Source organism: Lygodium microphyllum, chromosome 4 (assembly GCF_053477565.2).
Source record: "Lygodium microphyllum isolate KBCC chromosome 4, Lygodium_microphyllum_v1.1.10, whole genome shotgun sequence".
In the NCBI taxonomy this organism is placed as follows: domain Eukaryota; kingdom Viridiplantae; phylum Streptophyta; class Polypodiopsida; order Schizaeales; family Lygodiaceae; genus Lygodium; species Lygodium microphyllum.
In genome coordinates, this window is record NC_141138.1 from 19,946,875 (window position 1) to 19,973,066 (window position 26,192).

The 26,192-nt window shown below is 41.6% G+C and overlaps 2 protein-coding genes across 3 annotated transcripts in view; both read right to left on the reverse strand.

Annotated features, from left to right (window-relative positions):
* Window positions 1-9,595, reverse strand: part of LOC148036851 (TITAN-like protein) — a 69,900-nt gene extending 60,305 nt beyond the window's left edge. The window contains exon 1 of the mRNA XM_087675774.1: window positions 9,441-9,595. The gene's annotated coding sequence lies outside the window, so the exon portion shown is untranslated. The remainder of the gene's footprint in view (window positions 1-9,440) is intronic.
* LOC148036852 (TITAN-like protein) lies at window positions 9,457-24,055 on the reverse strand. Of its 2 annotated transcripts, none has more exons than XM_087675772.1 (4): window positions 23,635-24,055; window positions 23,027-23,153; window positions 9,702-9,768; window positions 9,457-9,595 (listed from the first exon to the last, which is right to left on the reverse strand). In XM_087675772.1, the coding sequence occupies exons 1-4, from the start codon at window positions 23,880-23,882 to the stop codon at window positions 9,477-9,479; spliced, it is 561 nt and encodes a 186-aa protein (XP_087531898.1). In that variant the 5' UTR covers window positions 23,883-24,055; the 3' UTR covers window positions 9,457-9,476. The 2 variants fall into 2 exon arrangements, with proteins under 2 accessions (XP_087531898.1, XP_087531899.1); XM_087675773.1 differs by having other exon boundaries at window positions 23,606-24,055.
* Between the last annotated feature and the right edge of the window lie 2,137 nt (window positions 24,056-26,192).

The window sequence follows — 26,192 nt, forward strand, 5'->3', positions numbered from 1 at the left end:
AAGTCTCTCTTCTCCTACTTTTCCTTCAAGTTTTGGATCTCAAGGTCAATTTAAAGTTGGCAAAACATCTCATTCTTCTTTTCCATCTTCATCCATACTTCAACTTTAAAGATTAAATTCAAAAAAATCAATTGAATGAATTCACTTTCACATCATCACCTCAATTACAATTCCCATCAAACCCACCCACTTCTTTGTTGTATATCCATCTCCATTTACACCATTCACCTTTCGATTTCACACACTATTAAAATAATAGGTATACTCATACCATGTCAAAATAAGCGAGTGTGCAAAGAGACAGTAGGGTTTGTGGGGAGTGACATAGAGTGTGTACGGCAAACACTGAGAGAGAAGAGAAACTTAGCAACACAAGAAGAACACGATGATGATGCACTGAATCGTGCTATGAGAAGAAAAGCTAATACAGTGGAGCCGAAGCTCAGGTAATAATTGCATTGTCATGTCTGAATCAGGCAACCGCACCCGTGGGAAATCTACACAATGAAGGGAGCAAAACACAATCCTTCAGGCAGTGGGCTATCGAAGTAATCATTGGAAGGTGAAAGTCGCTGTCGTGGGAGCAAACTGCAATCCTCTGATGCTATCGGAGATGTGGAAGATGATCGTCGGCTGTTGAGGGAGCAAACCGCAATCCTCTAATGCCGGGGAGTGACCTGGGCAACAAAATGCAAATCCCAAAGTGTCGGAGCTGTCAAACGCAAGGAGAGCAGCCCAAATGCGAACGCTCGATGAATAATGATAATGTAAGATAATAGAGGATGAGCCAAGCTACAAAAACACAAGTCCCAACAACCTCTGTGATAGACGAGTGACGCCATGTGATGGAGGAGGAGCCAATTGCAAAAGCACAAATCCCAGTGACCCCTATGACAGACAAGTGACACCAAATGATGGAGAAGGAGCCACGCTACAAAAACGCAGGTCCCAACAGCCCCTGTGATAGACAAGTGATGAAATCACTGACACTCAGTGATGGAGACTATTGCCAAAGGCTAGGATGCTAACGCCAAGCTAGAGATGATGACATCAAGCAAGGAGAAGACCTCCATACTAAAAAACGCAAGTGAAGGTGGAGCCTAAAGGAGAAGTGCTGACGCCAAGCAAAGTATGGTGACACCAGATGAAAGATGATCCAAATACAAGGCTTGATGCTGGAATAGGGCACCTTAAGCACGAGAGGAAGGGTAAAGATAACCATGAGCAAAGAACCGCAATGTCCTCCTAAAGGGGTGTGAGGGTAGTGGAAGGGGCTGGTGAGAGAAGGAAAGTGGTAGTGGTGACCGAAGAAGGTGATGAAGAATGGCTGAAGAGAGTGGTGAAAATGAATAAAGTGGCTGTCTACTTATAGGGATAAGCTATCTAGGGTGGCGCACCACTTTGTGGGCCCCAACTAAAAGTGGCCAAAATGTGGATACCAATCCTTTTTGGGGCTATCAATGCGAAACCCTGAATTAAGTGTGTAAACTAAAGAAGTGATTTCTCAACATCCCCTCTTAGGCCCAAAAAGGGATGAAGAAAGAGCAGCGAAGAGAGAAACAATGAAGAAGAAAAAGATCTCGAAGATCCAAGATTTTCACCTGAAAGGTAACCTGTAGTAAGAAACAGTAGACGGGATGAACTATAGAACCTAACTCCACCTCGAGAGTTAAACCACTAACTCTGTAACTCAAAGGCCTCGTCACCAAGTCATGGCTAAACCTCCAAGGCCCTGATCTAGGCAGTCTTTGAAGATCGTGGGTACCAGGAGGAGAAATGACTGCTTGAGGACAACCATCCCAAAAGAGTAAATGGAGGGCAACGAACTTCAAGATGGGTAGGTGCCATCCCAAAGGGTGGAGATGCAGGGTCCCCCTCTAAAGCCAAAGAAGTAGAAGCCCCCTCTAAGAGCAAAGAGAGTACATCCCCCTCCCCCTCTAAAGCCCCATCTATGAGAGAGAGAGGGAATCTAAAAACTCATGGATCACGGACTCTGAATCATTTGATGACGAAAAAAGTGCCATTGGTTATACTGAAGAAGGTATCTAGGGTATCGAATATGGCGAAGAACTCCTAAAGGTGGCCTCTCAAACCCAAGTAGTCAAGAGTGGGGAAAGGTGAGGCTCATGCGGAACCAAGGGTGGGTAATAGTCGCTATCTCTCAGTGAAGCAGCCGGCGGAGCCAAAGTAATGGAGGGTGTCAAACAATCACCGTCTCTTGAACGAGCGGGGACTATCAAGGAGACATTATCCAACAATCACTATCTCTCGGTGGAGCGGACTGTACAACCATAGGTTGTCGAGGTGGCTCAAGAGATAATTGCACTCTCTTGTCTAAATCAGGTGGCAGCACCTGTGGGAAATCTGCACAGTGAAGGGAGCAAAACGCAATCCTCCGAGTCGTAGGCTATCGAAGTAATCACTGGAAGATAAAAGGCATCTATCAAGGGAGCGAACAGCAATCCTCTAATGCCGTCGAAGATGTGGAAGATGATCACCAGTTGTCAAGGGAGCAAACCGCAATCCTCTAATGTCGGGAGTGACCTGGGCAACAAAATGCAAATCCCAAAGTGTCGAAGCTTTCAAACGCAAGGAGAACAGTCCAGATGCCAACGCCTGATGAATAATGATGATGCAAGATAATAGAGGATGAGCCAAGCTACAAAAACACAAGTCCCAACAGCCTCTGTGATAGACAAGTGATGCCACGTGATGGAGGAGGAGCCAACTGCAAAAGCACAGGTCCCAACAGCTCCTACGACAAACGAGTGACAGCCAAGTGATGGAGGAGAAGCCATGCTGCAAAAATGCACGTCCCAATAGCCCCTATGATAGACGAGTGATAAAACACAAATGCTCGATAATGGAAATTGTCGCCAAAGGCTAGGATGCTAATGCTAAGCTAGAGATGATGACGCCACAAAAGAAGAAGACCTCTAGACTAAAAAACGCAAGTGAATGTGGAGCCTAAAGGAGAAAAGTGTTGATGCCAAGCAAAGGATGGTGATGCCATGTAGAAGATGCTCCATGTGCAAGGACTGATGCTAAAACAGAGTGCCTAAACCAAAAGAGGAAGGATAAAAGACAGCCATGAACTGCAATGTCCTCCTGAAGGGATGTGACGGCAATGGAAGAGGCTAGTGAGAGAAAAAAAGTAGTGGTGGTGAGCAAAGAAGGTGGTGAAGAATGACTGAAGAGAGTGGTGAGAATGAATGAAGTGACTCCCTATTTATAGGTATAACCTATCTAGGGTGGCACACCGCAGTGTAGGCACCCACACTGAAAAAGTAACCAAAATATGGACACCATTCCTTTTGGGCTAAATGCGAAACCCTAGATGAAGTGTGTAAACTGAAGAAGCGGTTTCCCAACACATACCACTAGTGACATCTCACACGACACTAGGAGGTTCTTCAAACTTAGGCACAGCCTTTAAGACCTCCACTTTTCCAGGAGGTGCACTGACACGCTTTCAAGCTTAACGCATGGGACACCCTCCCAAGATTTCCAAGTGTGGATCAATTGCTACCACAGTTTGCCCAAATGGCTTTACCTAATGGATTGTAACTAATTATATTCCAATGCCTCACTCTATGATTGGGGAGAGCTATAGAGTCTAAGTGCCTCCTCCAATGGCACCTTTTGGATCCTCTCAACCTATTCTACCTATCCATCTCATTCCCCTTTCCACCCACATTACCCCTCTTATCCAACACCTCAATAGTTCTTCCTCCTCATTAGCCAAGCATGCATTCACTGACAAGACTTGTTTTAACGAGTCTAATTACATTACTTGGTCAAACCTAATGAGGCATGTCCTAGACTCATAAAACTTGTGGCCATTGTGCATGGGCTAGAACCCCAACCAAACCCATGTCTATTCCATACGAGGTTGTCCATACTTGGAAGGTGAGAAGTGCCTTTGTCATTGTTAAGTTGATGCATCAATTACTCCCACAGTTTCATTCATAGTTACAATATTTTGACCTTGCATCGAAGCGATGGGAACACTTGCCTAACTGTTATGAAACTTGGGATGCCTCACAAGACTTGTGGGACATGGTGTATGGGCTAGAACCCCAACCAGACCTGCACCTTGCTCCATACGAGGTTGTCCATTCTTGGAAGGCTAGAAATGCCTTCGTCATTGTTAAGTTGATGCACACATTACTGCCAGAGTTTCATTCATAGTTACAGTAATTTGACCTTGCATCAATGATCGAGTGATAGGAACACTTGCCTAATTGTTATGCAACTTGGAATAGGACTCGTCGTATAAATCTCGACCATGAGCTCTAAGAACTTAGGATCACAAACTGGTATATAAAGGTTAAGTTGACTGAATATCGGCGATCACTCGCTAACTTCTCCACCACATGGGCTCCTAAGTTCCCTAACAACCAAGTCACACTATTACTTAACAACCTTCCAAAGAAATACTTCAATTTTATTCAGCATGTGATTTTACACTTAACTACACCCACATTCTATGAGTTTCAATGTCAGCTATTGTGTTGCACTCGGTTGTTCGATCAGTTCCATAGCATGTCCTCTTGGAGCAACTCTTATTACCACCCCTTAGAGGGGGCAACAAGGGCAAGGCAAGAGACACAAAACCAAAACCAATTAAGTCAATCACAAGGAAAGTGTGCTCTCAAACCCGAATGATAGAATATACCTAAGAAAACTAGGTATTGCCAATACTATCAAAAGGCTGGCCATTTTGACAATGAGTGTTGATTAAAGGTAAGAGGTTTTCCCTCTCTGATACCTTGATGATTTTTATGGGATCGTCTACATGTAAGGAGTCATTGCTACTATTAAACTCAAGATCAACAAGACTTGAGGAGTAGCAATAGAAAGCACGTCAGAAGCTTGACTTGAGGGAGTTATTCCAATTTCTTATTTCATTGGGACATTTCAACAAGCTTTGAGCATGCTTCAAGTAGAAAATATCCATGTTAACTATTGATTGAGGACCAATCCCTGCACCTTTCTAATAAATCTATTTTGTAAGTGGTGGGACATATTGCCTACAAACTTAGGGGCTAGGATTTCACCAAAATTCTACACCTATATATGCAACACTAGCTTCAATTATAGCAAAGGGATTGTTGGCAACAATAATACCAATAGTTGCTATTTGTGAAATTGTTGTTTGATATTGGAGGAAAAAGGATAATGGAGGCAAAATGGAGCTATAGCTCAGTAATGCTTTGTACTTAATTTAGACATTTGGTTGACTCAAGCAAGAGAACTAGTGCAAAATAAGGGTAGATCAAACAAGGTATGCACTAAATATGATATGCCAGATGAATGCAAGCCCCTCAATCAGGTAAATCCTAGTAAGGAAGGCAGAGTAGTGGCAGCCAAAATCAAGGGCAATGGAGGACTCAAACCCACATTGCCACCAATTGGCACTCACAACCAATTTCGTTCTTAACTCCAAACTCCACAGGACATGCTAACTAGTCTGTTTAGACCATACGTGCACCTCGTCTTTGTAGAGACATTACAGGATGAGAGCTTAGTTCATATTCGCGAGTTATCTCTTAACGAGGTGACTACAGAGGCCCACTCTACCCGACCAAGCACATCCTCACTCTTTGGATTATGAATAGTGGAGCCACATATCACATGATCCCCATTCAGGACATCTTTGTTACTCGAACCCTTGCAATTGAGAAAGTCTGATGTGGGAATAACTTCTTGGCCAAGATCCATAGTCTAAGTCACGTCAAGTTTAATACTAACGATAGTCAAGATCTCACTTCATTGGACGATGTGTATTATGTACCCCAGCTTGGGGTAAACCTTTTATCCATTTAACAACTTTGCCGACTTGGGCAACCAATCTTCTTTACTACGACCATAGTCAAGGTCATAAACTCTCAGATTGATTTAGTGATTGCTCCCGGCAAGGCACAACCTAGTGGCCTCTATATGATGACTTAATTCCTTTCCCAACAGCCAACTGCTGAGAACTCTAAATTCTACCATTTCCAACCTTTAGCCACTAGATAGGAGCCTACAAATAATGAGCATCTTTGGCATTTCCACTTTGGGCCACCTAGGTATAACTACCTCTACGAGCTACCGTGCCATTAGATGGTTAAGGGCCTTCTGCACCTTGAAAAGTGCAAGGATACTTATAGTGCATGTCAACTTGGGAAGCGGCACCATACACCATCCCCTCAACAATCTACTCATCGAGCTAAGGAGCCTCTTAAATTGATTCATGTTGATCTATGTGGACCAACATCCACACCACTATTAATGATGCCTCTTGTACTTCCTTTTTATCATGGATACCAGTTCAAGATAGATGTCGGTGTATTTCTTAAAGTATAAATTTGATACCTTCACATATTTCTCCACTTGGGTGCATCTTGTGCAAAATGAGATGGATCGCCACATAAGAACTGAGGAGTGATAGTGGTGGTGAGTAACTATGAGGAGTGATAGTGGTGGTGAGTTTATCTCCCATGAGCTTTTTGAGGGCTTATATGAGCACATGGCATTTCTCGCTAGCTTACCTCTACCAACTCCCTCTCTCAGAACGAAGTCATAAAGCATAGAAACCAGACTATGATAAACATCGCATGTGCTATGCTATTTGCACAACAAAGCTCCTCGAGCGCCTATGAACTGAGGCTATGAACACAGCAATGTACATCCTCAACCGATACCCAATTGCGACTGTGCCTCAAAAGACACCCTTCAAGGCATTCTTTGGCACTCAGCCTCTCATTTCCCACTTTGAAGTTTTCGATTGTTATGCTTACACACACACTCCTGATGATCGCATATGAAAGCTTGAGCCCCAAGCTGATCTCTTGATTTTTGCAAGAAACTCCTCCGAGGCGAGAGCCTTTCATTTGTTTGATCCTTGAACAAACAAGGTAATTACGCAAAGAGATATAGTTTTGATGAGAGGGATATAGTGTAGCCCACTACACTCACCTCTGAGGAGATTCTTCAACCTACTTCCTCAGAGATAAGGGCCATTTGAGCCAAGACTACTACTCGCTCCTGATCCACCTGCACAGTCTTCCGCATGCAGGCCTCCTCCTAGGGACCCGTTACCTTCTTGGTACCAACAAACCATGCAAGATTTGAGGATCCTTCCATCGAATTCCATCTTGGAGAGCCTAAAAGATTTGCCCAACTTGCACTTACTCCTACATTTGTGTCTGTCTTTACGGTAGATTACATAACACACTCTTAAGTCAGAGAGTTGGCAAGAGACTCTAAAGCATTCCTGGTGGCGTAAGGCCATGGAAAATGAGCTTGTGAGCATTGATCAAAACAAAACCTGGACCCTGGTGGATCGTCCAAGCTATGAGAAGGTCAATGGGACTAAGTGGATCTTTCAGACCAAAATAAAAGTTGATGAAACTTTGGATAAATACAAGGCTCATCTTGTAGTATAAGGTTTTCGATAAAAGTATAGCAGTGAATATGAAGCGACCTTCGCACCCACAGCACAGTTGACATCATTCCGCCTATTAGTAACCTTAGCCGCTCACCACAACTGGCAGCTCTATCAAATGGATGTTCAAAGCGCCTTTCTAGACGAGGAAGTCAATGTGAAACTCTCTCCCGAATTTTCTCTCACAGACCATAAAGATAAGGTCCTTCGTTTGCAAAAAGCTCTTTATGGGCTAAAGCAAGTTCTACGATCATGGTCCCATAGGATGAACAAGTTCCTTCGAACTCACAGTCTCCATTCTATCCCTAATGACCCGAACTTATATGTCAAACTCACCTCACCCATGGCAGTCTCCTAGGGCAATCTCCTTGCTTTGTTCCTCATATACTCCCTATACCTTTTCTTCATCATTGAACCCACAGGTGGTTGGAATAGGCTATTAGTTTTATGATGTGATGGGACTAACCATTCCATTTGTTCTCCTCCTAGGGCACAGAATACTTGATAGGACAAAAACCATCAATCAAACACTCAAAAAGGAAAAAAAAAGTCCATTGTAGTTCCAGTCACCTTTATAGGTCCCAATAGGCCACTAGGCAACCAATGAGCACTCTTGGTCCAATGCGATGCCTCTTTGGTCTTGATAGGTCATCGTACAGCCGACGAGCACCCTTTGCCCAATACCCTAGTTGCTTTGGGGTGGGATGCCTCAGGGTAAAAGAAAAATTGGGCTTGAGCTGTTTTGACTATCCCTTCACTACTTAGCAAATTGCCAACATCTGTCTCTACTCTCCACACCCCGTTCACGGAGGATATCTTAATTCAAGCTATTGTCCATTCCTGTTTATCATCAAACACCTGCTGCCCAGCCTCTTCCACTTGCTGGCAACCATTTCCAGCCTGTTGCCATCGCCTTTGGTGTTCCAGCCTGCGTTTGGACCTGTATAGCTGTCGCTTGCTTGCTAACATCATCAGTCTGTCAGTGTTTTGCTGTTCCAGCTTTCGCCAGACCTGCCATTATCATTGTTGCCTGTGTTTTGCAGTCTGCAGCTATCGCCAAAGTGCCACATCATCACTACAGGCTGTGTTTGGAGATTTCCTACCTCTGCCCATTTGGCACTGATCCAACTTCACACTGCTGCCTTTGCTGCTCTCAAACATCTCCAGAGGCTGTCTACCACATTTCAGGATCTGTCAAGAGTACAACAAACTCTCCAGCTAATACTGTCTGGCCTGGTAGTGTGCTTGCTACATTGAGCATCATATATATTCAGCGAGCATTCATTCATTCATTATCTTCTTCAATGTTTATTGTCTCCGAGTTACCCTAACCCAAACTTTGTTCTTTATCTGTGCTTTGTCATACAATTGTGTTTGTCATCTGCAGACGAGTATTTTTTAGCAATGGATTTGTAGTACCCTCTCTTTCAGCAGCACAAGCACACTATCCGTACTTTTGGGCTACCATCTTGTATTGCTGTTTTGAAATATATTCATGTTCCATGGCTCCATGCATCTATATCTTCATTTCCTTCAACTCCATCCTCTGCTCTCACACACTCTCAAACCTTAGTCCTCCTCCCAAATACTCTAGCTTGTTTGATCAAGTTAAAAGCACAGAACCAATGGTGAAGTATGAAAAACTGTTTGAAAAATGCAATGAGAATATTGTACAACTGTTTGACAGTGATTTAAAACTTTAACCCCTTAAAATTCAGTGAGGAACCTGTTAGAGAAGGCAAAATACCCCATATGCTGCACAATATTCCATAACAAACACATAGAGACTAGTTCCTAAGCTAAGGTCACTTGCATTCATTGTGAAAAAACTTATAACTTCCCCATAAAGAGTATCAACTCAGATCAGCATGAGATCACACACCTTCAAACATGTTCAATCACCTCTGTTCATTTATAGGTGTTCAGTTAATCAAGTGGCATTCAACCCTCATTTTCCGTGCTGAACGTATTGGCAACAATTCAGATTTACCAAACTTTGAGTGTTTACCTGATGGAGCTGTTGCACCATTGCCGTGCCCATTGTTTATATGCAGAAGCCTCTCACTGCCACCTCCACTGGATGGTATAGAATCATAGACCTGAGATTGAGAACCAAAACTTCTCCTACCACAAAATTCTTCTGTACATGGATGATTCCCATCCTTAAACAATGGTAAAGGCTTAACAGTGTTCAAACTTGAATGTGAAAAAGCTTTGTTAGACACTATTTCACATATACTTTCACTGTTAGAACACGTGGAGTGGATATTGTTTGAGACTCCTGGCAAAGGCTCACATATTGCACTATGTGAAAGTCCCTTACAAGCATCTTCCCACTGAAAAACACACAAAAGCATCCATAAGTAAAGAGATACCGAAATGTTTAAACCAAAAAACAAAACACAACCATCATATGGAGAAACCTGGAAACGAGCATCTTAAGTCGCCTCTTACATACAACAATTAATGATTCAATAGATGCTTCTAATTTCAGATATCCAAACTTATCTTAATCAGTTGTACAAATTCAAATAACTTTAACATTAATACAAGTGCAGTTGTCCCATACAGAAGAATTCGTTGAGCAGCTATCCTCCATCCTTGCATTCATCGTGATTGCAATTACAAGTGAAGCTCATGATTGCTTATATTTCAGTGTGTACTCACTGTGAACAAACTGAAAACATCTGGACTGGGAAGCCATTGGTGAGAGAGAGCTAAAAGTAACTCCAAAACATACCACTGCTGAGAAAAAAAGAACATCTAAGGTAACTACAAGACCTCTAGGCCAACAAAGAATGGTAGCAGGCCAAATCTATTTGCAACTCTGAGACATACAGCTGCTAAGAAATAAAGAACCCCTGAGGTAACTGAAAGACCTCTAGTGCCAAGGAAGAAAATCTCTCATCTTAAACTGTGTATCAAACACAACCAAACCCCCATAGGTGGTAGCACTTGCCAACTCACCACGAACATGCTAATTGTTAGCCTGCCTTAATTTCTCAGTCTGTCATCTCCTGGTTGTGAGCCCTAGTCAAAGTCTGATAGGTACATTTAAAGCTCTGGCTGTGTTTTCTCCTCTGTTCAGTGTGCATTTCCAGTGTTTGTGCTATGATCTATCCTGCAAGCTGCTGATCACTCCCCAGACTGCTGTGATTTTTTACTGGCCTGCAATGTCATCATTTCACTGCATTTATTGCACTCAGCCAGTTTTCCCAGGTTGGCCAGCTCAGCAGTTGTTCTTCCTGCTTTCTCATCTCCTCTCTTTTTCTATGTTCATGAACAACATCTAGACTAGAAATACATTAGTGAGGAGATGAGAGACTCAAGAGAGGTGAAAGTAACTCCAAAGCATACCGCCGCTTAGAAATAAACAACCCCTAAGGTAACTGCAAGACTTTGGCCAAAAAGACATGGTGGTAGCCCAAATCTATTCCACCTCTAAGGCATACAGCTGCTAAGAATCAAAACGAACTCTTGAGGTAACTGAAAGACCTCTAGGCCAAGGAGGAAGATCTCTCATCTTAAAATCTCGGTGCACCAACTATTTTGTGGAACTAAAGTAGGCCAAACAACAAATAGGGACAAATTGGCCAACGGGGGCAAAATAAATATTGCTGTGTTATTTTGTGCATATCATGGGTCGAGCATTTATCTTATGCATGTGGACAGTGTAAAGAACTAATCAAGCACACAAGATAAACTCAAGTGTATGACAAAACACAAAGTGAATCAATAGAACTCGAGAGTGAAGAGTAACTCAGAGATAAGATAAGAATGAATGCTAAATGTGGTGAATACACTATGCAAGAGCTATGCAAGAGTGAATACAAGACCTCAAATGTTGTGTCCCTAGACATCAAGATGGGTGCTAGTAGCTGTCAGTCACCGTGGTCATGAAGTGACTTAGTGCGAATGCACTAAGGGCACTTCAAGGTTAGGGCACCCGAGTCCTATTTATGGCACTCAAGGCCCTATTGTGCATTTTTCATGGTATGATCACTACTCTTGGACTCTTGGCCCGTTGGATGACACGTGAAAGTGCGCAACAAAAGAAGAAACTCGAACACAGAGGAAGAGAGAGAGACAATCTGCAAGAGAAGAAGAATAGAAAACTGCACTGAAAAAAGAACAAATGCTGAATACATAAGGACTGATCAATCCCTACACACAACCCACAACATCAGTGAGGGCACTAAATCAAGTTGATGATGATAGCAGCACCGGAGACGAAGGAAGATGACAGAGTCAGAGTGTGCACCTACTGAAGAGGAAGAAAACTAAAATGAGATCACTGACCGTCAAGTGGGAAATGGCTATAAACAGCCAAATATCCCAAAAATTGGTCGACCTCAAATTTGGGACCAAAATATGGCCGACCAGCATTTAATGCTGGTAAAAATCCCAAAAATGCTCAGAAAAATCCTAGAAAGGGTGGACAATGTCTGACAGGTGAGGCAAGCTGAAAAATACAGAAACTGCTTGGGAAATGCACATAAAATCCCGACTGGATAAGAAAATGCACTAAAATGCAATAAATTGAGTGCTCTAGAATGAGCTACCTCCTCCGTCAAAACAAGTGATAAACAGATCAAAGCTCCTAAAGTCCTCGCCTAACTCATAATGAAGCTCATAGGTAGGAGATGACAAGGCATGACAAGCATGACTGCTAACAACCCCTCTCGGATCTTGGATGTGGCAGAAGGCCAAGGGAGAAACGGATCCTAGGGTGGCAAGAGGAATGCCAATGTCGATGAAGTCCATCGATGAAGACTACCGATAAAGAAGCTCCTCACGATCCTGGGAAACCCCCTCTAAAATACTAGGAGCCAACAAATCCATTGTCGCATCACCAAGATCGTCCCCCTCCAAAAGGGATGAAGGGTGCAAAGAACCACCAGAGGAGAGAGTGGGGGATGGGAAGGAACCTGTGGAAAAGATGGTGCACATGCAGGATTGGGTGTAGCAATAGACCACTGCCTTAGAGGACCCTGCATAAGAGAAGGAGAATGGAGTTTGTAAAGCCCACTCTCCTGCCAACCTATCGTGATAATAGCGCCTGTATAAGAATCCTCAATACAAACAAGCTACTCGATAAAGACAACCCAAGTACCAAGCCTCGTAAGGCCATAAACTAAGAGGAGTGGTAAGCCAAAGTCCAAAACATAAAGGGCCTGTGAAAGGGAGCTCGACATGCAGTTGGAAAATAAAGGCAAATTGCCAACACCACAAATAGGCACCAAAACAATGTCACCGACAGTGAACCCTCAAAAGGGCATAGATCCTACAACAAATCACCTCATGGAGTCATATGACTAGAAGCTACACTATCAACCAGCCAAGGCCTCCTAGAAGATGAGGCAACCGTTGAAAAAGGCTCCTCAACAATATGAAGGAACACTGACTCATAGATAACCACTAGAGTGGAGAAGGCTCGGATGCACTAGCTCCATCCTTCGATCCCGGACGAAGGTGAGGATACTTCTTCCAACATTTCTCTTCTAGATGTGTCCCCTTTCCACAATATGGGCATTTAGGCTTCTCTAAGTCGGAGTCAAAATCTAAAGAACTCTCCTATCTTTTAGCAATTGACTTCCCTTTCTTCTTCATCCCCCCTCCCGAACCTGCAACAAAAGCTTTGGTGGAGGTGGATCCACTAGCTACCTCTTTGGCGCGCTCATCATGCTCGAACAAGCAGAGCACACCCCTCCCATGGAAGCTTCTCATGGGTCCTCGATGTAAGAAGGCTAGTGTAGAAGACATGAAACCAGAGAGATTGCAGCTGAGTCAAACGAATCATAGCCATATCCTCTCAAGACATCATCCTGCCAAGGGACTCAAGCTCATCCCTCATATCCTCCAACCTATTGATATGATCCTTCATGGAAGGAGAATCATCAACAACGAGCATCCATAACTTCTTCTCGAGAGAAATCCGATGGGGAAATGTCTTCTAATGGTACAAAGAAGCAAGTTTTGTCCACACTTCCACTGCTTGCCACAACCTACACATATGCACTAGGATAGAATCATGTAAGCTCAAAAAGAGAAAAGATCAGGCTCTAGAGTTGAGCCGATCCCATAAGGCCACACGATCCATTGATGATCCAATTGTGGGATCCTCCACTTAACGGGGAATAGGGTGGGTAACAAACTCCCAAACATCGAAGGTATCAAGGATATACTCCACTTTACACGACATAAGTGAGTAATTGGAACCATCAAACCAGTCTTCTTTGGGCAAAGAAGGGAGTACAAGCACCTGTATAGAGGGTGCCATGAAAGGCATATGAAGGTCAGCACAATGGGTCATCTATGAAACATGGAGAGAACGGAGAGGAGAGGAATCCCATACAAGCAGGCTAGGTGACCTCCAGTCATTGCGTGAACTAGCACGAAAACCTCTCCGTCTCTTAGAGGAAGGAACAAAGACCTCAACCTCTGAATCGACAAAGAACTGGTGATAAGATATCTTCGTATATACCTGTAAACACCCACAAAAAGTTGCATTTGGCTATGGAAAGCCTCAAAACAAGAGGAACTGGCTATACAAATCAGAGATCTTGATGTAGAAGGTCCGGCTGAGGAAGAAATACTGCCGATTGCCCACGAAGGATGCAAAAGCACCAAAACACTGATGTGAATACATTCAGTTGCTTCTGAGAGATTATGTTTGATTGCAGAAGGCAAATGCCTAGCCAACAAACAATCACCTCCACCCAGTAGGCTGCGTTTTGAGCAAAACGCTGAATGTCACCTAATGCCAGATATTGACACTCAATGCTAGATGTTGATGCCGAAAGTCTAGAAGCAATCGCCTATCTCCAAATGATGACACTTAAGCACCAGATGCAATCGCCAACTACCAGGACCTTGCATTTTCAGCAAACGCAAATGTGGATGGCCTCACGAACTCTCTGTCGCTCTTAGATACCATGCTCTGATACCATGTGAGAGTGGGCAACGGAAAAAGGAACTTGAACACAAAGAAAAGAGAGACAATCTACAAGAGAAGAAGAGAAAACTGCAATGAACAAAGAACAAACGCTGAATAGAGAAGGATTGATCAGTCCCTACACGCAGCCCACAATGTCAATGAGGGCACCTAATCACGCTAATGAGGCCAACAGCACTGGAGACGGAGGAGAATGGCAAAGTCGGAGTGTGCACTTGCCGAAGAGGAAGAAAACTAGAATGAGATCACTACCTGCCAAGTGGGAAATGGCTATAAATAGCCAAATATCCCAAAAACTGGCCGACCTCAAATCTGGGGCCAAAATATGGCTCACCAACATTTAATGCTGGTCCAACCAGTATTTAATGCTGGTAAAAATGCCAGATGTTCAAAAAAATCCCAAAAAGGGTGGACAATGTCCGACATGTGAGACATGCTAAAGAATGCAGAAATTGCCCGAAAAATGCACATAAAATCTTGATTGGAGGAGAAAATGCACTAAAATGCAATAAATTGAGTGCTCTAGAATGTGCTACCTCCTCTGTCAAAACAAGTGATAGACAAATCAAAGATCCTAAAGTCCTTATCTAACTCCAACTGAGGCTCACAGGCAAGAGATGACAAGGCATGACAAACATGATTGCTAACAACACATTCACGCACAAAGATGGTGTGGGCTGATGGTATAGAATGTCAACCCTTGGGATGTGGTCATGACCTGGACTACTACTAGCTCCCATGCTCATGCAGTGAGCCCATTTGGCTCTACGCCTGGGAGGTGAGTCTAATGACTAGTCCCTTTTATGGTGAGTTTGCCTTGCGTCATGTCTCATGTGCAAGTTGGATCCTCGGGGGACATTTCATTGGTATCAAAGCGTCAACCTACAATTGGACGCTCCACATAGAGGAAAGGACAATTCTAGCAATGGCAATTAAGCCATGTTAGGGGATATGTGTCAAAGGCACAACAAATTACTAAAAATTTCTCTCTTGAATAATTATATTCAACTTCCATTTTGTTTTTCAAAAGCCCACCTTAACTCTTCAACAAAAATAAATCAAAAGCTAGCCTCTTAACTTGTGGAGGTGGCAGTGGTTGGGGAGGGGGGGGAAAGGGGATCTAGTTCTACATTAAATGCAAATTGTTACTACTTCTTATGCTCTCCTCTCTCGCAATCCTTAAGCTGCAAATTATCATCTCTTTCTCTCTTCAAAGCCTCTACTCTTAACAATATCATGTCTTCTCACAAAGTATCTCCCTTTGATGCACCCTTTCCCACTAAACCTCAACACATGGAGAATGCATGTCTAGCTTCTCCCAAACCCGAACAAACACACAAGCAGCATCCCGAAGCTTCTTTTTCTTTCAAAACTGAAGGAGATTCGTCCCTTGTGGCAATTTCCCAAGCTCAAGTAAAAGAAATGCAATGGCAATCACCTAGGCTGCACACTCCCCATTTTCCAATCATGTCTACAGCCATGAGGATATTGCCTTTTCAATTCCACCCTAATCCCTTTAAGGGACACAACAAGAAATGTGATGAGATAAACATCGATTCATAACTGGCCAGATGGATGGTGTATTTTGATTTGTATTCACTCAATGAAGCCCTAAGCCAGTGGCTTGCGTTGATTTTCAATCCATTTTTTGGAATGTTTTCTAACCAATGGTCAAATTGAAAATTTCCAAAAACTATTTGAGCTTGATATGGGGAGGAAGAGCTTGGATTCATACTCACAAGAATTTAAAGATTTATTGCATAAAACGAAGGCCTTAAACAATCATAAAGCACTGCTCTACATGCAATATCTTTTTGAATTGCCGCTGGACTACCAGAATGAGATGCTCCGCAATCCCCTTCATTTGCTCAAGGATGTCTACAGGTACGTAAAAAATTTTCATAACACTTGAGATGCAACCAATCGACTGAGGGTTTCCATTGAGCTGCCTCGGTTTTTAAGTCAAAGAAATCAACTACCCCTGCAACAACTCATTAGCCATTTTTGGTATTACATAAGAAAAAGGACAGCAAGCATAAGGTCACTCACAACGAGGATCACTCAATAGGCCATTGCTTCGCTTATCATCAGACGGATTACTTTCGCAGTGATCGCGAGTCCCCCAAGAATAAAAAGACAAAGTCCACTTCCAAGACTTCGATAAATACTCTTGAAAATCCAAATATATCTTCTGAAATTTTATTTGAAGAATGTCTTGTCATTACTAGCAATAGCAATAGTAGTCTCAGTAATAAAATTGTTTTTGCTCCACGTGACCTTTTAAATATCACTAGGCATATAAATGGCCAAGAGGTTAAAGTTTTATTTAATAATGGCTCTACTTATAATTTTATTTCTCATTTGATATAGAGACTACGGCTCCACACAGTACCCACTAACTGAGTTTATCATGTTCGATACGCAAAGAGCTCTAAATGGATTGTTGGGATTACGTGGTATCAGACTTGGATCTTTCAATCCAACATTACCATCAAATCATGGATTCCAGCTTATGAGCCTTGACTGTGTCAATGTCATTCTTGGTATGCCATGGTTCTTTGAAAAATACTCCTTATACATTGATTACAAAAATCATGTACTTTATTTTGAGCTTGATGATCATTTCCATGTAATTAAGGGTTATTTATCCTCCGGAATCACAAAAAATAATGTACATATAATTTCAGTAATGGAGTTTACTCAATGTTTTTCTAATTTAAGTGTTACAACTTATATTTATTTTATCGAAAAGATTTGATCGTTTGATTTTCAATGTAATTTGATCTCTTTTAGTAATAATCTTAATATGAATTCGAATGTAAGTGAGTATTTGGATTCAATATAACATGTCTTTCCGTTTGAGCTACCTAATAGACTCCGCTGTCTTGCAGAATCTTAGACCGACAGATTGAAACATTGCTTGGTAGCCATCCCATCTCTCAATAACCTTACAAGTTTAGCCTGAAAGAGGAGGACAAGATAGCTAGGCAATATCAAGACTATTTAGCTAAGGGTTTTATGAAACCAAGTAAATCCCCATGGGGTGTGTCTTTCCTTCTCACTAAAAAGAAGTATGGCATGATGCACTTTTGTATCAATTATAAAGGTCTCAATAAGGTGACCATCAAAACAAATTATTTATCACCTAGGATGGATAACCTTATAGAATAACTCTGTGGTGCACGATCTTTCACCAAAATCGATCTAAGGTCTAGATACCATTAGATATAAATAGCTTCAAAGGATGTCCCAAAAACTGCATTTTGAACATGATATGAATATTTTCAATTTTTTGTCATATCATTTGGATTGATCGACACTCCCATAACTTTCCAACAAATGATGAATGATTTATTTCGTCCGTAACTTGAGAAATAGATAGTCGTTTTCCTTGACAACCACCTTATTTATAGTAAGTCATTAGAGGAACATGCTAAACACTTGCATATTGTATTATGTTTCTTAAGGTGAGAACAATTATATACCAAACTATCTAAGTATGAATTCTTTTGTGCAGAGCTGTTATACTTAAGTCACGTCATCTTGATTGATGGTATTTACATTGATCCTAAAAAGATACTAGTACTCAATTGACCTATTCTAGAGACCATAAGACAAGTAAAATCTTTTTTTAAGTTTTACTAGCTTTTTTCAAAAACCCATAAAGGACTATACTCATATTGCTAAACCCTTCACACATTTGCTTAAAGATATCCGAAGCAAGAAGAAACACATTACTCCATTGATTGTTTAGACTAGTGAGCTCAATTAACATTTTCAAACATTGAAACGGCTCATTACCATTGTACCGATGTTGCAGATTATCAATCTGAATAAACCTTTTGAGGTTCATACAAATGAGCGCAACTACACTTTAGGTACTTTCCTTTATCAAGATGGTCGACCTATCACTTTTGGACAGAACCATCATTCGTTACAATACCCATGTGATCAGCCCAATCTCCATGGCCGCAAGGTGAGATGGATGTAGCTTATGTAAGAGTTTGACTTCAAATTTCGCTATTAAAAAGGCACAATTAATATGGTTGCCAATGCTCTTAGTCGAATTTTTGAAGTCGATACATTGTCCTTCTCCAAATTTTTATCTGCTTTATATCTTTATTTCAAAGGGTGTTGACAAAACGATATTCACTTTGGTAAGATCTAGCAACTAGTTCAAGAGGGACCTAGTAATTCAATGACTACTGACAAGTGCTATAAATTGTCTTCAAGGTGTAGTAATCCTTTTTAGATTACCAAAAAGATAAAGTAGAATATCCTATGAGTTGGGCTTATCTTCGAAAATCCAAGTTCACCCTGTGTTCCACGTGAGTCTTTGGAAAGAATGACTAGGACAAGTTGAGCACATTGTCCTGATTGAGGAAGTCCTGCAGTTTGAGGATACTACTCATTATATGTTACTCGAACCCAAATTGGGTCTTGACCTTAGGACTAAACAACCTCGTCGAACAGTTTATCCCAAGTATTTGGTCAAGTGGAAAAACCACTTGGAGGCATAGGCTACTTGGGAGTCAGTACATTCATCGACTTCGTCCTTGAGGATATTGAAGAGGATAGCAATCATTCATAAGGTGAGAAGTGTTATGTCCCTGGTCATCCGGATGGGCACTAGTAGCATTGGTCACAGTGGCCGTGAAGTGACTTGGTGCAAATGCACTAAGAGCACTTTGGAGTTAGGGCAACCCAGTCCTATATTTATAGAACTCAAGGCCCTATTGTGTATTTTTCATGGTGTGATCACTACTCTCTTGGACTCTTGGGCCCTTGGCTAACGCATCTATATATCGGGATGGTGTGGGCTAGTGACATGGGATGCCAACCCTTGGCATGTGGTCATGACTTGAAGTGCTACTAGCTCCCAAGGCTCAAGGGTGAGCCCGTTTGGCTCTATGGCTGGGAGGTGATTCTAATGTCCAACCCCTTTCATAGTAAGTTTGTCTTGCACATTGTCTTGTGTACAGGTTGGATCCTAGGAGGATGTTTCATCAAACGTCCATGTCTTAGAATGGATCACAGCAGAGATGAACTAGAGAGTGTCATACTTTGAATGATCCCAAATCGCAATAGGCAGTCTTTGAACGATCCCAAATCGCAACAAGCAATCTTTATATGCAATCAATAGCTACAAACACAGATTATAAAGAATAATTTTTCTGAATCAAGTTGATTGAAGGTAATGATAGCAAGACGGCCTAAAAAGAGCAAAAACACCAAGTAGACAGCTCCGAAACAATGAGCAACAAGCAAAAGATCACGAAGATGATGCATGCGGCTGCCACAAATTGCAAATGCAACCTTCTACTACCCTTGATGATAATGATGGCAGTTGTTATTTGTGTGGACAAGCCTAGAGAAGTATCGCTAGTAGCAAGCGCAACCTTCTAAGCCTTGTGGAGAGGTCGACTAGAGCAGATGAAGGGCTGGTAACACCACAAATTGAAGTATCCACCAATGGAGGGGTGTAGAAAGCAATGGGAGACTGACACCAACTAATAGAGAATCTACAAAGTAAGGATTTGGGCAACCCCTAGTCATGGATGTGGATCCTCCCAAAGTTTGTGCGTTTGCTTATATGACACAAACACTCGTAATTTTTAAGTAAGTTTGGTAAATTTTGAATTTTGGGGCAGTCTAAAGAGCTAATTAAGGTTGTAAATTTGTAATGCATCTTTTCAGCTTGATAGTGTTTAGAACATTGTGCATTGTACTCCATTAATTCCTATTTGATTTCCATTTACAATCCCAAAAAAGCTTTATTTGTATTATTAATATCTAGGTGCCCCATCCACAACAACTCGGACACCACTTGAGATAGTTCAATCACTCTTGTGCCTATAAATAGGGCATGGGCATTAATCCCTTCAACACCCAACACTCACATTCATTCTTCATCATGCCCCCCTTCATTCATTGCCTCAACCCTCTACCGCTGTTGTCCACACCACTTTTTGAGCGGATATCTCAGTTCATGGTGCTATCCAGCTGATCATGACACCATACCAGTAAAAGATTTCATTTTGGAGATATTATTCGCATCACCATGAACTCTGAACACTCCAGATTGCTGCAGTTTGAATCCACACAGCCTAGTGGCACGTCCTTCATCATTCCACTGCTGCATTTGCTAGTTTCGCTCCTCCCTAGACTGGTTCAGCAGATCATCTTCATTATTATTGTGCATTTTCAGCTCCGACTGCCACCCCAACACCCAAACGATAGTTCCCAACCATCAACCACTTTATGAAGGCTGTGTTTGCAGCAGATTCAAGACAGCTACAGCAGGTTACACCCTCTTTATCAGCCTTACATCAGATACCCGCATTTTTGTGTTTTCTTCACTCCTAAAGGGCTGTCCAGCAGTCACCTGTCTACAATCACTTACTCCAAGAGATCTTCATCCACATTCTTGCATTTTCTTCTCCAGTTGCCTGCCAATAGTCGTCTTGACAACACCCATCATCCTAGAGAGATCTCAACATATCCTTCATCTTCAACAACTCTTGAGGATTGGGTTTCACTAACTCCACTGTTGTTCTTCATCTTCCATTGTCAACTTCGACGATTCACTACTCAAAGAGTAGTTTTGCTCGCTCCATAAAGCGGATCTTTTCATCGATAGCTCTACCCGAAGGACTGCATTTCGCCCCTTCACAATACCAATCCTTTCTAGGTGCTCTTACTTGATCCACTAAGATGATGCAATCATCTCCAACTCTGCTCCATTGTATCAGCATGATTCAGCATTCACCATTCATTATTCTTTTGTGTTTTGAGTCTCTTTGTCACAATGTTTGTTATACACTTTGTGTTTCTCCCTGCAAAAAATATCATTTGCACAACAACCATTTTCTCCATTTAAGTAGCACATGGAAGCTTGCTAATTGGCATTTATTGCCTCCTCCATACTCACCAACTTGTCTACTAGGGTGGCATTGTTAGCAATTACTGTGTCTTGTTGTCATCTCCTAGTTGTAAGCTCCATCGAAGTCTAATGGAGACATGAAACTAATCTCCATACAATCTTCTCATATTAGGTCTAATAACTAACATTCCCTACAACAAATATGGTCCATCACTTTCGTCCTCTATTTTTCACAAACAATGGCCATCGTCCATAACTAAGCTTTCAAGAGCCTCATTGTAGAGTAGCTTTAAAAAGACATTGGCATAGCGACTACAAGATATTCATACTTTCATATTGACATGGAAACGAAAATATTGATTGGCTTTCCTCCTCCTCGGTTCACTCTCTTGAGATGTGTCTTGGGCATAATATCAAAGGAAACATTATAAGGCTAGTTTATAAGATGGAGAGCACCCCCTAACCATTTCATTCATTTCTCATTACATCTTATATTCAAATAGTCTTTAACTTTTCTATTTTTGCCATCACAATAAAATTACACAATTTCGTGCTTTGATATGATCTTTCCAACAACATTAATGAAATAAAGATATTATGTTGCAATTTGCAAAAGCAAAACCACACCATAGGGCATAAGTTGTATCTATTTTGTGCACATTTGATGGGGATTGTCAAATCTCTCTTGGAATATATAACTAACAATGTGAATGAGCATGCATGAGTGTGTGCAAACGGCCCATTAAGCAAGCAATCAAGGCGGGACAATTGGATAAGATTATTGTGGATCAAAGTTTCAAGACTCATATAAGGATTTTGGGTGACCTAAATCTTATAATAACACACTGGATTGATTCTTTCTAGACATCCAAACAAAATGAGCTCAAGAATCTTCAAATTTGAGATGCCTTCTTGAAATGTTGCTGCCATGAGTAGCAAAGACAAAAATAAGTATTTGTCATTGCAAATTCTTGCATATGAATTTGTGTAAGACAAGGACACTATTTTTGCACGAGTCTACCATTGGAAGGTTTCCAAATAAATTAAAAGGGGGCAGCTAATAAGCGCCAAAGAGCAGTTCGTTTTGATGAAGTATAGTAAAGATCAAGGAAATAGGAAAGAAAGAAATACCAATTTAAAAAACTTTCCATCATAAGAAAGAAAAGCCGATTTATGAAACTTTCCATCATATATTATGCATCCTTCGAATGGCATCAAGGTTTAGTGATCTGTCCTCTAGATTCCATAGGAGGACTCATAATGCCTTTCATGTGAGCTCATTGAAGCCTTTAAGGAAACACTTAAAATGCAATAGAACTTGAAGATCTAAAAGAAGTAGATAAGATGGAGGAACAACTCCAAACAGAACAGATTACTTATTGCAAGAAGTGAAATTCTAAAGAAAACTGTTTTTGCAAATACGTTCTGATTTTTAAAGACCGTCCACATTCAGATGTGAAAAAGGTAGATGTATATTTGAAAGGATACATGATCTATGGTTGCAATACGCTGACTTCATTGATGAAGGTCAAAGATTACCAAGGCTTAGGCATTATTAAAATATCTTCTTTGTTACAGTGGCATAAGGGGGCCCATGCATTGGCATTTGCCATGATAACAAGGACACACATTACACCAACTTAATGACTTGGACTGCCAAAAGAATCAAGCATAATAAGAAGGTTCGCTAGTCCTTTGCAACATAAAACTTGTGACTTAATAATCAAGTGTAGCAAGGAAACATAAGGTTGGTTACCTTTGCAACATCTTCACCACGAAACACATACAAGTGCCTTTTGTCAACATCTGCTCCGTTCTCAAACCAGAATTTCTTGATTTTGTCTAGATGTGTTGCGCTTGCAAGGTGCCTGATTGCATTTGAGCTTTTCAAACCAAAAACAAAACAAGATACAGTGTCACGTAAGTTCCCTAAAATTTCATAATTAAGGTGACTGAGAAAAGAAGATGAAAGCCAATCGAGGTATGCTACAAATAGAATGAAGTGTGCAATTGTTCGAAAATAAATTGTGCAGCCTACATGTAGATGCAAAGCACCAGTGGAACAGTCACTGATTCTTCAATAACTGGACCTTGGTTCATATACTTGCCTACAACATAATACTCAAAACGATATTTGTCAATAAGAACAAGTATGTCTGTCTAAAGACCAGTAAAATTGTGAACATGACAATGCAATCTAGCACAACGCATGCTACTGCTCTCTATACACATGGTACTTCTGTGTAACAGTGAATAGAACGAGGCTTGAACAACTGAATACGCCGATATTCTCTGTTAATGAATAACACAAGATAACAAACTGGCCAGGAACGACCAGAAAAAGCAGATGCGTAGCCGTAGTACCATGCGTACACACTGTCCAGTTCGAGTATGTCCTCCTCGCAGAAGACGCACCAGTACTTATTGCGCTGCCTATCTTCTTGCCGCAGGCATGCAGGATGCTTCAAAAAGAAGCTTACGTCCTTGACTCTCTGCTGCGCTTTGGCTAGAAGAGGAGCAAGACGCTGCTTGTGCTTGTTAGAATACTTGTGGCCTTTCCCTTGATCGTGGTTCAACCTGCAAACTTTGCAAAACTCGAATTGCTGGGGCATCTTCTGAGTGGCATAGCGGAACGCGATGATCCTCCCTACATCAACTTTAAAGACCAAAAAACCACTTTGGTCCGCTTTTCCTCCCTGTGTTTATCCGACAAGGAATTTATTTGCCTTTCACTCTCTCATCCTAATTGTTTGCTAGTTTCTTGCAGAGAGCTTCGTTTGCCTCGAGAGAGGAGCGAAAAACTGAGATGATGGCTTGCTTTCTTGCGGTTTTTAGAGTGGGGCCCGGGAGCCCGGGGGACTTGAATTTTACTTCAGAGTGAAATTCCGAGACCATGGGAAATTTTGAGATCAAGGGCAGCTTTTAGGATAACCCCATACGGTAAGGGGGCCAAATTCAATAGTGTCACCAAAATTGGCCCGGTGTAAATTACCCCCAACCGGCCCAATTTTGTCCCTTTGATTAGTTAGATTGGTCGTTGGATACCCCCCCAACATGTGGAAAAAAACACTTTTTTAAAAACGTGTGGGGATTTCGACTCCATGTTGGGTACCATACTCCCCCCTTCACAACCCTGCATGTGAAATGAGGGCCCATTGTGCACTCAACAAAGTGCCCTTCCATGAGACCAGTGAAGTGTCACTGTGTCATGCATGCATGCAATGTTACAATCTCCTGCTACAATCTTCGTCCTGCCCTTTCATCACATATGCAATAAGTTACAGGTAAGGCATGAAATCGCTTGTTTACTAGAATACCCTCGATCTTCCATTTTTTTTTTTTTAACTCCATCTACCAAACATTCAACATCCCTTTGGATGCAAGGATCAAAGGCCTTTCATCAAGGTAGGTTGTCAAGAAACTCTACAAGAAAGCAATGACTAGAAATGTCTTTCATGTTCCAAAAGCAAACCATATTTTTGATGCATGTGTTTTCTCACTCTAAGTTGGATGCAATGTCAGAATGCTTGGTGCCTCATTATGTGTGACAAGATGTTTGAAGCCTCGCAAACCATCAAGTGTTTCCTATGTGTTTGTCCACTGGTGCTCCTACAATATGACTATCGTTGCCATCCAAGCCCAAGATGTAGTGCTAAGGTCCCTTGGTGCTCTTGCAACATACAGCTGTTGTGATTGCTCGAGACAATGCTGCTTGACTATTTAAGGGTACTAGCATTGTATTGAGACAACTCTTGAATGGGCTATTGTTTGGTGGTGGCCTAGACTTTCACTATCGATGATTATGGCAGCACTTCAAATTGTCTCACATGCTATTGAAGCTAAGCACTTCAAGTTGAGAGGCCCTCTGTTGAAGCTGAGCGCTTCATATTTATCTATATGCACTCTAAATCAAGGTCTAGAAGCATGGGATAAAAATCAACATTTGATCAAGAAGAAGCTCACAACAAAGTTGCAAATGGAACTTTGTAACACACAAGATGCCTGTTTTTTGCTATGCCCAAGCTTGAATAGAACTTGCATTCAAAAACTGGTAAGGTCTACACTATCAAGAGCATGTCATCTAGAACAAGTCCTCTTCTGAGGGAGCATACAACGAGGGTTTCACAAATGCTTCTCTCTCTCAGGTAGCAATCCACTTCCCTCTTTGCATGTCAATTCATGTCATTTTGCACCAAGGCATCAAATACACACACCAAACCAAACCTCATGTATGTGTTGCACGACTACAGAGAGGAGAGAATTTGACTTCAAAACTAGAAAGATCAAGGTTTACTTCCCCAAGAATCATGTGGTGTACGTGCTCTCACACCAGTGTTCCAAACAAGCCTTTTATTGTTGTGGGAGCATACATCGAGGGGAGTCAGTGGAGATTGTCTTCGATGGGTAGGTGCAAACTGGCAACAATGCATCCAACATTGAGGTTGATGATGTATGCAAAAATATTTCTCATCAGAACTAATAAGAGGGCATGTTGTCAGAAAGATTTGTGTGTAGGCCAAAAAGATGTGAGATCTTTAAGAAGTGGATCATAAAAGAGGAGAAGAGAAGAAGAACAACAATAAACTTAAGATCTGCAAACATTGATGAAAACCCTTATATTTATTTCAGCTTTATGTACAACTATCATCTTGTAGCTCAAACCCTAACCCAAGAAGAGACCATGTATACATTATGAGCTTCTACTCATTACCTTGAACATCCTCATAGACTTAAGTGTTTCTCTTAATCTTTCCTTATACATCATATGACTCTCAAGATCTTATTGATGATGATCAACTCAAGTACAAGTAACAAGACAAAATCCATAGGTTTCATTTTCATCATGAAGCTCTGCATGAAGCATAAACAAAGCAGTTATGTTCTCATCAGCACATACTCAGTGTCCACCCAATGAGTCGCCC

What these genes read in the sequence shown, in the direction of transcription:
- LOC148036852 (XM_087675772.1), bottom strand. Translation starts at nt 23,882, where the DNA reads ATGCCCCAGCAATTCGAGTTTTGCAAAGTTTGCAGGTTGAACCACGAT. An exon ending in CTGGACAGTGTGTACGCATG is followed by an intron (nt 23,154 to 23,634) that starts GTACTACGGCTA and finishes TGGTTTGAAAAG; the next exon opens with CTCAAATGCAATCAGGCACC. An exon ending in GTGGTGAAGATGTTGCAAAG is followed by an intron (nt 9,769 to 23,026) that starts GTAACCAACCTT and finishes TGTGTTTTTCAG; the next exon opens with TGGGAAGATGCTTGTAAGGG.